The 14,080-nt window shown below is 39.5% G+C and overlaps 1 protein-coding gene across 1 annotated transcript in view; it reads left to right on the forward strand.

Moving 5' to 3' along the window:
* DST (dystonin) overlaps window positions 1–14,080 on the forward strand; it is a 576,919-nt gene that overhangs the window by 71,774 nt on the left and 491,065 nt on the right. Inside the window, exon 3 of the mRNA XM_014588047.2 lies at window positions 717–917. Coding sequence (XP_014443533.1) covers window positions 717–917 — 201 coding nt within the window. The remainder of the gene's footprint in view (window positions 1–716; window positions 918–14,080) is intronic.

The raw sequence follows: 14,080 nt of genomic DNA on the forward strand, positions 1-14,080 counted from the left end.
TTTTTTTAAAAAAATTTGGAGAGATATTTTTTGCTATAGGGTACATGCGCTTGCTGGAGAGAGTGAGAGAGACAGAGAGAATGAGAAATCATCCCCCGGGGGCATGACCATGCCACGATCCCTTCTCCTCCATTCTCTTCTTGGGATCTTGAGCATGCATGCACACATGCCTGGCGTGAGTTTAAAGCGGCTGGGTCTGGGACTCAAACTGTGGTCGAAATATGGGAGTCCAGCAATGTCACCATTACGCCATCTGCTGGTCTCTTAGAGTCTTTTTTCAGGAAGGGAGAATGGCACTATACCCTGCTCCATGTACCTTCTTTCATGCCTAAGTGGAAATAGCATTCCTTTTTTTTCCCACCCCCTCAAGTAGCATTCTTTACTCACAGTGTGCTTAACATAAGTATAGTAATATGGTCACCTACCTGTTTTCTTTCTTTTTTTGTTTCCTTTTCTTTTTTTCGAATTTAAGTATTGGATCAAAAACATTTCTTAATGTACAATCTCTTTGGATCCTGAAACACTGAGGTGCTTTTTAGAACACTTGTGGATAATGTTGGCTTGCATACGAGCTTCCCTCTTCATGCTCACTGAGGGATGTAAACAATCTCACTGAGCATGATGACTTTTGGAGCTGTTTGTGTAACTAGCTCCAGAGAACTTCCGAACTAATCCAATACAAATCTGGATTTATTTGGTTGTGTTTCCTGCTGCAGGGATTCAGAGCAAGCCCTCGGCACATTAGAAGGCGTGCCGCAGTGGCTGCAGCTGCCCGTCTGGAAGAAGCAAAGCCCGTGGTGGAAGTTCACCATCAGAGTGAGCAAGAAACTTCAGTGAGGAAACGAAGGATCAAGAAAAATAGCCGAGTCCAGCCAGAATTTTATCACTCTGTTCAAGGAGCATCAACCAGAAGGCCTGTAAGTAGAGTATCATCTTTTATAAAAATATTAAATACACTGTCAAATTGTATGGTCATTCTCTTTAACTAATTAATTATCTTATTGCTATCTCCAATGAGGAGCAGTGTATTTACCTGAGTTCTGCAAAGAGTGTGGCTTCATAGGTGTGAAGGCAGATAGTTTTCAGTCACTGTTAGGCAGACCGATATAAAGTTGGGAAATTCCCAGCCCCACTGGGACTAGGGGTCTAGGGACCATAGATTCAGTGAGCTGAGATGTGGTAATGACAAGATCAGTGTTGGCAAAGAGGTCAACCACAAAGCCAGTGTCAGGATAGGAGAAGTGGTGGAGAGAAGGTGGGGCTGGAGTCCCAGGGGGGAGCTGAACCTTTCCAAGAAGCTCTTGAACTGATGAGGTCTGAGCTTCTCTCTGCAGCCAGCCCGGGATGACTCTGTAAGGGCCTTCACAGCTGTGGCCTTTATGTTGTCCTAAGGCAGCAGCATTGTCCTTTTCTTTTTTATTTTATTTTAATTTTTCTGCCAGAGGACACTCACACTCTCTAGAGAGTGAGTGAAAGTTAGAAAGTACCCCCATGGGGCATGGTCACTCTATTATCCCTTCTTGTTCATTCTTGTCTCAGGATTTTTGGACATACACACACACACCACACATGCACTGGTGTTTCTCAAGCCGTTGAACCATGCGACTGGCCATGTGGGAGGCAACGGCCTTAATCACCACGCTACGGGTTGGCCTGTGTTGACCCTGCATAACAGTGCCCTGTGTCTCTGTTGGCTTCAGTGCTACCTTTCTTGGGAGATTTGCAGCCCATTGGGGAGTTGGCTTTCTCCACCACCTTCTCACTTCTCACTGAGCACATTGTTGTCTGTGGTCTGAATTTTTTTTTCCCCTGGTTGGGATTCTGGCCCATGAACTTTTGCCAAGGCTGTGATAGTTAAGGATTAGGGGCTCAGAAAATGCCATTTTAAAACTTCAAGAAAGTATTTTATGTTTGCGATAATTTTATATTGTTTTAGCATTAAAAGAAAGTTTCACTCCAGTTTATTCTGTATTGCGGGGAGTCCATTGTTGTTTCTCGTGCCAATGTAGGGGGGCACCAAGATTTTATTTGATAACAAGTCTTGGTAAGTTATTTAAACAGAACTGCCCTCTGTAGGGTAGCTGTGTGATAGGCACACGTGGAGGATGTTAGAAGGCCAGGAGAATGCTTGACTCAGCAACTAGGCCAACAACAATGGCAAGAAGCTAATGTATTCCTTTACAGCAAAGATCTTGTTTATCTTGTTTACCAGTTGCAAAATAAGTACATATTTAGAGATGAGAGTCTTTTCGTCATAATTTAATAAAACAAAGGCTAAGTAGAATTTGTATTTATACAGAGAAATATGAAATAGGAACATTTATTCATTTAATAAACATGCTTTTTATACAGGAAATAAGGCACGTGCAGATATAGATTAGTGACTAACAGTTGTTGAGGGCTAGTGTGTAACAGGCATTATTCTGTGTCATCACTGAACAATCCTAGGACAGAGATGTTATTATTGTTTCCATTTTATGAATAAGGCCCAGAGAGGGTGAATAACTTGCCTAGGGTTACCTGGTAGTTTGGGACAATATCTAGGATTTGGACTAGGTAGCCTGTCTCCAGAGCTCAAGCACCTACCTCTACACTTTCTTACTTTCCTGGTCTTCAGAGGCTTATGGGTGAGTTGACCACAATTCATGCAAATTAATAAATATAGTGCATGCTCCGTGGGTGGGAGTACTGTTGTAGAGCTAGGCACAGGGCAAAGGGATCTTTGTGGATCCCAGAGAAGCAGATACTTGTGCCAAGTCCTGAAAGATAAGGGGTTTATCAAGTGGAAAGTGGAAGTTGGTGTCCCAGAGAAGGACATCTACCAAAGCAGAGGCATGAGATGGTCTGGCGGACTCAGTAAACAGCTTGAAATGAAATTGGTGAGACTGGATGGATTAGGAAAGAACTAGATTTTTTTTTTTTTTTGAGAGGTTTTTGCTATAGGGCGCATGCGCTTGCCAGAAAGACAGAGAGAGACAGAAAGCAAGAAATCACCCCCCAGGGGGGATGGCCACGCCGCAATCCTTTCCCCTCCATTCTCCTCTTGGGATCTTGGGCACGCACGCACATGCGCCCGGTGTGAGTTTTAAGGCACCGGGTCCAGGACGCAAACCACGGTCGACTACATGGGAGTCCAGCGACATAGCCATTACGCTAACTGCTGTTCCCAGGAAAGAGTTAGATTTTAAAGGGATCGTATTAGTATTATACTACATCGTCCTGGATAGGGATCAGTTGATGGTGGGGAATAGGTGAGTTGATTATTTTACTCAGAATCTAGCTAAAATCTTTGCTTCTACGCTCCCCATGTAGCTCAAAGAAGTAAATAATTATTATCAAAGTTTAAAAGCTGTCAACCACTATTATCCTCTCATGAGCCCTCAGCATAACTGCCTTGGTTATTAAGACATATTCTTCAAGCCTTTGTGACTTTGAAGCTTCTCTCCGCTGTGTTCTTGAATACTGTCCTCACTGTTGGCCTGGTGAACTCCGATTCACCTTTTAAGACTGACTCATGCTCAGATGACTTCAGTGAAGTTGTTTCTGGTCCTTCCTGTGAGAGAGGTACCCTTTGTTTGATCATCAGCACTACATATAAACTTCTAACATAGCAGTTATCCCAGTAAAAAAGGAGGCCTCTGCACTGGGACACACATGGGTTCAAATCATGCTCAGTGTATCTATAGGAAACAGTTGGCACGTTAAGACGATTTAACTGAAGAGAGTGTAATGAAGAGTCTATTAACAGCAGTGTGGGTGAGGTAAGGTACTTCTTCCTGGGTCCTGATAGGAAGAGTGGGGGCCATGGAAAACTGTTCCATAGGAGTTGTGGCTGAGGGATACAACCACTGCCAGAATCCAGTGAAAAAAGAGGGTAGAAAGGAGTGAATATACTGCCCTCTTAGCACCTGCTGGTGTCTCCCATTGACTGAGTCTAACTGGAACCCAGAGGGCAAAGGAGCTTATGTGGTGCAGGTCATAGAGATCTGCCTCCCAGGGACTGCACAAGGCAGAGATGGGTGGGGAATTTAAAAGAGGTTCAGAGGCTGGCTCCATGGCCTGGCGATTAAGGCAGCAGGATCTTACATGGTGGATGATATGGTTCACTTTGCAGACCTGTTGGCCTGAGAAACATGCCAGGGACATGTACGTGTGTGTCCAAAATTCTGAAAGGAGAAATGGAAGAGAAGAATAGTGAAGTGACCATTTCCTATGGGAGGGGGGTGCTTTCTTCTCTTTATCTCTCTATCTCTTTGTCTCTCTGCTGAGCCCACACAACTTCTAGCAAAAAAAAGTGGGGGAACAAGGCTATGGAGAATAAGAAACATACTGGTAAACTTTGCCAAGTTGTTTCAACCCTCTGAGACTCAGTTTCCTTATTATAAAGTGATAATAACAATAGACAGCTCAGACTGTGAGGATGAACTGAGCTGACACAGGGAAAGAGATCTCATAGTGATCTAGCTAATAAGCAATTAACGATATTTCTTTTTCTTTCCTTCCATAGACTGTGAGTTCTCTGTGGGACATATTCTGTGGTCTAGACTATCTCTTGGCATCTCGTATCTGAATGTATTTTATTGAATAAATTAATGAATTTTATTTACTCATGGAATATAGTTCATGAAATAAGTGGTACAAGTAGCAAGAACTGTAAGAATTCAGAGAACAGAAAGGGATCCCTCATCTCTCAGATAGGACAGTTATGGGATAATTACTTCATTGAAGAATTAGTCAATACTAATTGTGTGTATGTGTGTGTGCGTGTGTGTGTTTAGGTTTTTGTCATAGGATGTGCATGCTTTCCAAAGAGAAGGGGAAAGTAAGAAATCACTCTCCAAGGGGCATGGCCACATGGCAGTCCTTTTCCCTCCAGTCTCCTTTCAGACACACACACACACACACACACACACACACACACACGCCCAGCCTGATTTTCAAGCTGCTGGGTCTGGGACTCGAACCTTTACTGGTCATATGGGAATCCAGTGCCTTCACCACGGGCATCTGGTTGTAATTACTGATGGAGAATCATGACCTCTCCCTTTTCTCCTGAAGGTTTACTTGGAAAAAGATGGTGGGAAATATGAGCAGGGCTTCTCAGTTGCTTGGGGCAACAAAATATTCTGGGAAGGATATAAAATAAAGCTCACTTCCTCCATTTCACTGCAGTGAGAGGCCATGGGCTCTTTGTCTTACATGATTTGTGTTCAGTTTTCTGGAACCTTATGGCCTTTGCTGATACTTCCCTGTTTTTATGTCATATGTGGACTTGACCTGAGGTTCATTTTCCTCTTCTTCTCTCTCTCTTTTTTAAGATTTTTGCCATAAGGCAAGTGTGCTCACTGGAACAAGAGAGAGAGAGAGAGAGAGAGAGAGAGAGAGAGAGAGAGAGAGCGAACTCTCATTGCCCCTCACAATTCCTTCTCCTCCATTCTCCTCTTAGGATTTTGGGCTTACATGCACACATAACATGTGTGTTTGTCAAGCCAGTGTGTCCAGGTCTTGAACTGTGGGTTTGGCCAAGTGGGATTCATTGCCTTAACCGCCACACCATCTGCCGCTCCCTGTTTCCTCCTCTTGATTTGGTTTGTTACAGTCAGCAGTGCCTGCTGGTGAGTATGTTAATACATACTCAAAGTCTGTGCCTTTTCTAACTTGCACATTTGGAGAAAATCAGTGCTACCACATGTTGCTATGAAAACAATTCTTTTATGGCTTGGAGATGGAATACAAGTCGGCTGTCGTGATTCAGGATTCTTTGGATGACTTTATATAAAGCACTCCAGACATTGCTAGTGGCAGTCTGCATGAGAGATAGGCCCACGAATAAGAAAGACTGAAAATGTGACAATCCATTTCAGCCAACTTTCAGTAGGGCTAGCCTCTTGAAAAGTGTCACATACAATGCATTATGCATTATACCCTAGTATCTTTGGCTGCTTTAACCTATTTATTTTTTCTGGATTCATAACTTGTGCTCAAATGTGCCAGTAAGAATTTGTAATGGGGATATACTTTATACTAACATAAACTTTATTAATTTTATATATATATGATTTATATACATATAACTATATATATAATTAATATATATAAAAATTTTCTCTCCTTTGAAAAATCAGATGAGTAAGCTAAATATTTATCCTGATTTTCTTCCTATATATGTCTTGGGATTTATGCTATATAGTAAGACATGTTACTAGGATGTTTTGCAATTTTTTTTTCTTTACCACCTTAGAGTGGCAAAGATAATTAGCTCTCCCTTTGTTCTTTAGTATTTGACATTACAAAACATTGTTTCTGATATCTAGAATTTTTAAACATTGTCATCATTAGAACAAGAGTCTTACATTTATTGTGTGCTTACTGCATTGGCAGTATGTGGGTGTTCTCTGTAATTTTCCCTGTTTTTCTTTTACTCTCATTTCATCTTCCCAGCAGTTCTCTGGGGTAAGTGCTTGCTTTCAGAAGGAGGATACTTGTCAAGGTCACACGACTGGTAGAAAATGGAGCTACATTTAAACCCAGGCATCTTTAACTTGAGCAGTTAGAGTAGAGAATGGAGAATTCCAAATGATTACATTTCTAGTGCAACCCTCTTGAGTATTTTAATCACTTCAAGTCTGTTTTCCTACTTGCGTAGATGGTAGATGCCAATGAGATCTTTGTGGTTTTTTCCCTCCTATTTTCTTTTTTTTTTAACATTCAATCACTGTGCACATCTTTACAGCATACAAAACTGATTTTCCCAGCATGAGTACACTGTGTATTAGTCCAATCAATTTTTTAAAATCTATTATATCAATCAAAATATTTTTAAAAATGGCATTAATAAGCTCACACCTCATTTTTCCATGCATTTTATTGGCCACCTTTTTCTGTGACAGGAAATAACAAAAGTCTTTTTGCTTAATGCCCATTCTGATGAACTTGTTAATGTGTAAGGACTCTCATAGGGAATATTTATGTATTTGGGCTTAAGGGCTGGAGTACTGGGAAATAAAAATTTTAGAGCAGTAGAAAATAATCAAGCACACTGACTCCATTTCTGTCACGTTCCACTACACCACGACTACCTACATTTCCCTGTCTCCGAGACTGTCACACTGAGCTAAAAGAATATCTGATTACAAATGGCTAGTGCTCCCTGGTCATTGCTAGCAGTAGTTTGCTCCCTCTGCTGGAAAAGCATTGTCTGTGAGCTCCTGTCCTGTTACTTCTAGGCTCTCATCACAAGCAACCTACTGGATTATTGAGCCTGACAATTTTACTCAGGAATTTAAGGACAGATAGGCCTTAACTGTTTGAGCAGTCTTGTTTTCTGAAATGGTAAACACAGAGGAAGGAGGAGGTTTGGATTGAGGCATCATTAGCACATAGATGTTATTAAGTATGCGGGACTGAATGGTATGACCCTGGAATTTAATTTTTTTTATATTTTGAAATTATATGTGTATATGTGTGTGTGTGTGTGTGTGAGAGAGAGAGAGAGAGAGAGAGAGAGAGAGAGAGATGGAGAGAGGAGAGGCATAGGCCTCACAGAATGTTCATGTTATGATCCACTCCTCTCCACAGCTAGCTCAGACCATGGGCACATGCATGTGTGTTTGGTATGCAGAAGGAGGCCTTGGGACATGAATCAGGGACCTTCTCATGTAGGTCCAGTTGCTTTACTGCTATCTCACCTCTGGCCCCTTTTTTATTTTCTAAAAGTTTATTTAGGAAGGGACTATTGAAAGAAAAAAGAAGAGAGTTAATGACTGAGACTTGGGGTCTTCCAGTGTTAAGAGTTTGGGACGACGACTGAGGTTCCTTTATAACTTCTATCTCTTTCCTCCCAAGTATATCTGCCTTAGGGAGAGGTGAGCCTGGGATTCCTGACTTTCACTTAAGGACAGCCTTCTTAAGAAAAGGTCACACAGGTAGAGACTAGAAAAAGCAGTGGGAAAGGATTCCCCAGGCATGTCTAGTACTCTTTGCCTTCTTTACATACTCCCCTCCTGGACGGCTACTTGACCGCTCCCTTGTTTTCCTTCTGTTGTTGGTTTCCAATTTTGAGTTTCGGGAATTTTTTCCGGCTTTTTGGATTGCAACTTATATTTTATTACCACAGGATATTTTGGAACATTGCATAGTTTTAATTAAAGAAATAATATTAGTAAGATTTTAGACTATTTTCATAGTGGAAAGCTTGCTGTAGTTTAGAAAAGACTTAAGCACACATTCTTATGAGATTGAAAATAAAGCAGGGTGTTTCTTTGTTCCCTTCCTGCTTAGCTTATTAAATGGTCTTCCCTTTCCCTTTCCTTTTCAAATATGTAGGACCAGGCAACTTTATTTGCATAACCTAAGGACATTTCCCCTTCTGTGGAAGGTTTTACTATACAATTCATACCTTCCTTTGGCTAATTAGTTGGCACGTACAAAACTCTTAAAGGAAATATTTGTTCTCTTTTCCTCCTTGGAATTCTCGATGATATACTGATTTAATAAAGTAAAATTTCTTTTGCTAACTGCCTGAAGAAAATTTACTGAATGACACCCTTTCGATTTATTGAGTCTTTGCTATTCATTGCTATACCTTCTTTTTTACGTCCTCCATGGAATCTTAATAAAAGATTTCATTTGTTTCATTTATTTTTAATGTTAGAGACCACACACATGCAAGAGAGAGAAGTGTCCTCAACAGGGTTTCATCATTCCGTGATTCTCTTTCCCCTCTCTAGCTCCTCAGGATACTGGGTGCCCATGTGCATGCCTGGAGTATTTTCAGGTCAGCTTTAGTAGGCTGTGTGACTTCCAGCACTGCAGGGCACTGTGATCACTATGCCACAATAGTGGGCCAAAGGGGTTCATTTATTACAACTTTTTGTTGTTGTTGTTGAGGTTTTTGCCATAGGGCATGTGTGCTCACCAGAGAGAGACACTGAGAAGGAAAATGAGAAATCACCTGCCAGGGGAACGATCATGCTGCAGTTCCCCCTCTTCCAGTTCCCTTTTGGGATTTGGAGCATGCATGCACATGTATCTGCCATGATTTTCAAGTTACTGGGACCAGGACTCAAACTGTGGTTGGCCATGTGGGTGTCCAGCACCTTACTCACAGTGTCACCTGCAGGCCCAATTTATTATAAATTTTGTATTAACAGGAATAATTGGTGCACAGAAGCATGTAAAGAAGATGGAATAAGTTGAACAAACAGTGCAAATTTTTAAAAATTAATTTAATTTTTTGTTATCATAATCTTGTTTATATTACATCAAATCACATATAACTTTACAGTGTATTACATTTTTTTCCCAGAAGGAATGCCATGCATATCAGTCCTTACAAAGACATTAAAATCCCCATCATCGTCATCAAATAGCTTTTTATTATTTTTCCCAGATTATTATTATTATTCCAATTATTTTTTAAACACTCAATCACTATTTATCACTTTGCTTGTAAAAAGACTACCCAACATTAAATACTTCTCAGACCAGTCCAGTTGAGAATACTATACACATCATCATCAACAAGTAGTAAACCATTTCTGTGCCTCGCTAATGTCATGCCTCTATTTGTTCTCTTGCTTTCCTTCTCCATACTGTTCTCCCACCCCGTTCCACATCATCTTCATCATCGCTAACTATTTTCACTGCTTTTATGCCCTCCAATATTTCTATCTCTACCATAAGAGTGCATAGTCGGTATATATTAAGTGAATACATACAATATCTTTCTTTCATAGCCTGGCTTGCTTTACTCAGCAATAGATCCTCTGTATCTGACCACTTTCTATCAAATGCCAGGGTCTTTTTTTTATGACTGAGCAGTTCTCCACAGAGTAAATGTGACAACTTTTTCAATCTATTCATCAGTTTGTGGGCATCTGGGTTGGTTCCTTGTCTTAGCGATCGTGAATAATGCTGCAATAAACATTGATGTGCAAGTGCTTTTCGAACCGAGCATTCTCCTGTCCTTTGGATAGATACCCAGAAGTGGGATTGCTGGATCACATGGTAGTTCTATTTGTAGATCTTTGAGGAACCTCCATATTGTTCTCCACAGTGGTTGAACTAGTTTACTTTCCCACCAACAGTGTAGGAGGGTTCCCTTTTCACCACATCCCCGCCAACACTTATCACTTTTTATATTCTTAATCTTTGCCATTCTGACAGGGGTTAGGTGGTATCTCATTGTGGTTTTTATCTGCATCTCCCTTATGATGAGGGATGTCGAGCATTTCCTCATATGCTTTTTGACTGTTTGTATATCTTCCTTAGACAGATTTTTGTTCAGCTCATTTTCCCATCTTTTAATTGGGGTAATTAATTTTTTTTCACATAAGGCGCTTGAGTTCCCTGTGTATTCTGGTTATCAGTCCCTTGTCCGGGGCATATTTTACAAAAATATTATTCCATTCTGAGGGCTTTTGATTCACACTTGTTATTGTGTCCTTTGCTGTGCAGAAACTTCATAGTCTGATATAATCCCACTTGTCTATTTTGAGGATTATTGCCTGTGCTTTGGGAGTCCTATTTAAGAAGTCTTTGCCTACTCCAATGTCTCCCAGAGTTTCCCCAGTATTTACCACCAATACTTTTATAGTTTGAGGTCGTAGGTTCAGATCTTTGATCCATTTTGAGTTGACTTTTGTTAATGGTCAAAAATGGGTTTTCAGTTTCATCTTTCTGCAGGTGGATACCCAGTTTTTCCAGCACCATTTACTAAAGCGGTTTTCCTTTTCCCAATGGATTGACTGGTATCCTTTGTCAAAATTCAGTTGGCTGTAAGCTTTGGGGTTTATTTCTGGGGTCTCTATTCTATTCCATTGGTCCACATGTCTGTTTTTGTGTCAATACCATGCTGTTTTGATTACCACAGTTTTATAGTATATCTTGGGATCAGGGAGTGATATGTCTCTCACTCCACTCTTCTTGCACAGGATTGCTTTGGCAATATGAAGTCTTCTTTGATTTCAGACAAATTCTATGATTGTCTTTTCTAGATCTGTGAAGAATATCTCTGGTATTTTTATTGAAATTGCATTAAATATGTAGATTAATTTGGGTAGAATTTCCATTTTGATTATGTTAATTTTTCCAATCCAGGAACATGGGATGTCCTTTTACTTTTTTATGTCCTTATCAATTTTTAAAAAAAGATTTTCATAGTTTTCTTTGTAAAGGTCTTTGACTTCCTTAGGTTTATCTTTAAGTATCTTATACATTTCATAGCTATGGTAAAAGGGATTCCTTTCTTGAACTTTACTTCGTTCAACTTGTTGTTCGTATATAGAAATGCTATAAATTTTTGAATGTTGATTTGTATCCTGCCACTTTACTCCATTTACTTATTACTTTGAGAAGTTTTTTCATGGAAACCTTTGAGTTTTCTAAGTATACCATCATGCCATCTGTGAATAAAGATATTTTCAACTTTTCTTTGCCTATATGAATGCTTTTTATATTGTTCTCATCTCTGATTGCCTTAGCTAAGACTTCCAGCACTCTATTAAAAAGCAGTGGAGAGAGTGGGCAGCCTTGCCTAGTACCAGTTTTTAGTGGAAGCACTTTTAGCTTTTCCCCATTCAGTATAATGTTAGCTGTAGGTTTTTCATAGATGGCTTTTATTGTGTTGAGAAATGACCCTTCTATACCAATCTTACTGAGAGTCTTAATCACGAAAGGATGTTGTATTTTATCAAATGCTTTCTTTGCATCAATTGAAATGATCATATAGTTTTTATATTTCTTTCTGTTAATATGGTGTATAATATTTATAATATAATTAAATTTTATAATATTTATGTGTATGTTGAACCACCTTTGCATCCCTGGAATAAAGCCTCCCTGGTTGCGATGAATAATCTTTGTCATATGTTGTTGGATATGATTTGCGAGTATCTTGTTGAAAATTTTTACATCTCTATTTATCAACGATATTGGTCTCTAGTTTTCCTTTTTTGTCATGTCCTTATCTGTTTTGGGAATGAGGATGATGGAAATGAATTTGGAAAGTTTTCTTCCTTTTGAATCTTTAGAAATAATTTGAGTAGGATAGGGATTAACTCTTCCTTAAAAGTTTTGAGAAATTCAGAAGTGAAGAAATCTGAACCTGGGCTTTTCTTTGTTGGGAGGTTATTTATTACTGATGCAATCTCCTGGCTTATTATGGGTCTATTCAGGTTTTCTATGTCCTCCTGTTTCAATCTTGGTAGATTATATGCACCCAAGAATTTGTTCATCTCCTCCAAGTTCTCTTGTTTGTTGGCATGTAGTTGGTCATAGTATCCTCTGATAATATTTTGTGTTTCTATTATGTCTGTTGCAATGTTGCTTGTTTCATCACGTATTTGATTTATCGGGTTTCCTTCTTTCTTCTTCTTTATCGGTCTAGCCAATGGTGTGTTGATCTTGTTAATCTTTCTGAAGAACAAGCTTTTGCTTTTATTCATTTTCTCTATGGTTCATTTATTTTCTATTTCATTTATTTCTGCTTGAACCTTTATTATTTCTTTCACCTGCCATTTTTTGTTTGTGTGTCTTTTTCACCCCAATTCCTTGAGGAATAATGTTAGGTTATCTATTTGCCACCTTTCCATTCTTTTCTTATGTGCACTAATTGGTATGAATTTCCCTCTTACGACTGCTTTTGCCATGTCCCAGAGATTATGGAAACTTGTGTACTCATTATCATTTGTTTCCATAATTTTTTTTTTTTATTTCAGACTTCAGTAATTAAGAAGTCATTCAGAAGTAGGTTGTTCAGTTTCTATGTGTTTGTGTATTTTCGAGGTGGTTTCTTTTTTTTTTTTTTCTTGAGAGGTTTTTGCTATAGGGCGCGTGCGCTCGCCAGATAGACAGAGAGAGACATAGAGATAGAAAGTGAGAAATCACCCCGCCAGGGGGGATGGTCATGCCGCAATCCCTTCTCCTCCATTCTCCTCTCGGGATCTTGGGCACGCACGCACACGCGCCCGGCGTGAGTTTTAAGCCACCGGGTCCGGGATGCGAACCACGGTCGACCACGTGGGAGTCCAGCGACATAGCCATTATGCCAACTGCTGGTTCCCTCGAAATTAATCTTGAGTTTAATTCCTTTATGGTCAGAGAAGATGCTGGATATAGTTTCTATGACTTTGAATCTGTAAAGGCTTGATTTGTGTCCTATCACATGGATAACCTTTGAAAAGGTTTTATGCTGGGGTGAGAAAAATGTATATTTTGTGGTCTTAGGGTGGAATGTTCTATAGATACCTATCAAGCCCATTTGATTTATAGTATCATTTAGGTCTTGTATCTCTCTATTTTTTGCCTAGAAGGTCTGTCTAAAGGAAATAATGGGATGTTGAGATCCCCAACAATTATAGTGTCGCTCCCTATCTCTCTTTTTAGCTACAGCAGTCTTTCCTCCACATATTTAAGTGTTCCTGAGTTGGGTACATAGATATTTATAAGGGTTATGTCTTTTTGCTGTGGATTACCCCATTTACTATTATGTAATGCCCTTTGTCTCTTCTTACAGTCTTTGTCTTGAAGCCTATTTTGTCTGAAATCAATATCGCAACTCCAGCCCTTTTTTAATTTCCATTTGCATGGAGTATCTTTTTCCAGCCCTTCGCTTCTAGTCTATGTATGTTTTTATCCATAAGGTGAGTTTCTTGTAGGCAACAGATAGAGGGTTTCTGTTTTTATATCCATTTGGCCAGTCTGTGTCTCTTAACTGGAGAATTTAATCCATTGACATTCAATGTTATTTTCAATATTTCTGGACCTGTTCCTATCATTAAGTGAGCCATTTTCTTGGTTGCTTTTTGTCTTCTTATAACTGTCTGTCTGACTTTTTAGTTTTCCTGATATAGCACTCCCTTCAGAACCTCTTAAAGAGCTGGTCTGGAGTTGGTAAATTCTTTCAGATTTTGTTTATCCGAGAATGTTTTTATCTTTTTTTCCCATATGAAAGATAATCTTGCTGGGTATAGTATTCTTGGTTTAAAATATTTTTCATTCAACACTTTGGCTATATTTCCCCATTCTTTCCTTGCCTGCATTGTTTCTACTGAGAGGTTTAATGTTAGTCTGATAGGGT

Source organism: Tupaia chinensis, unplaced genomic scaffold, assembly GCF_000334495.1.
Source record: "Tupaia chinensis unplaced genomic scaffold, TupChi_1.0 Scaffold000256_1, whole genome shotgun sequence".
Taxonomy (NCBI): domain Eukaryota; kingdom Metazoa; phylum Chordata; class Mammalia; order Scandentia; family Tupaiidae; genus Tupaia; species Tupaia belangeri.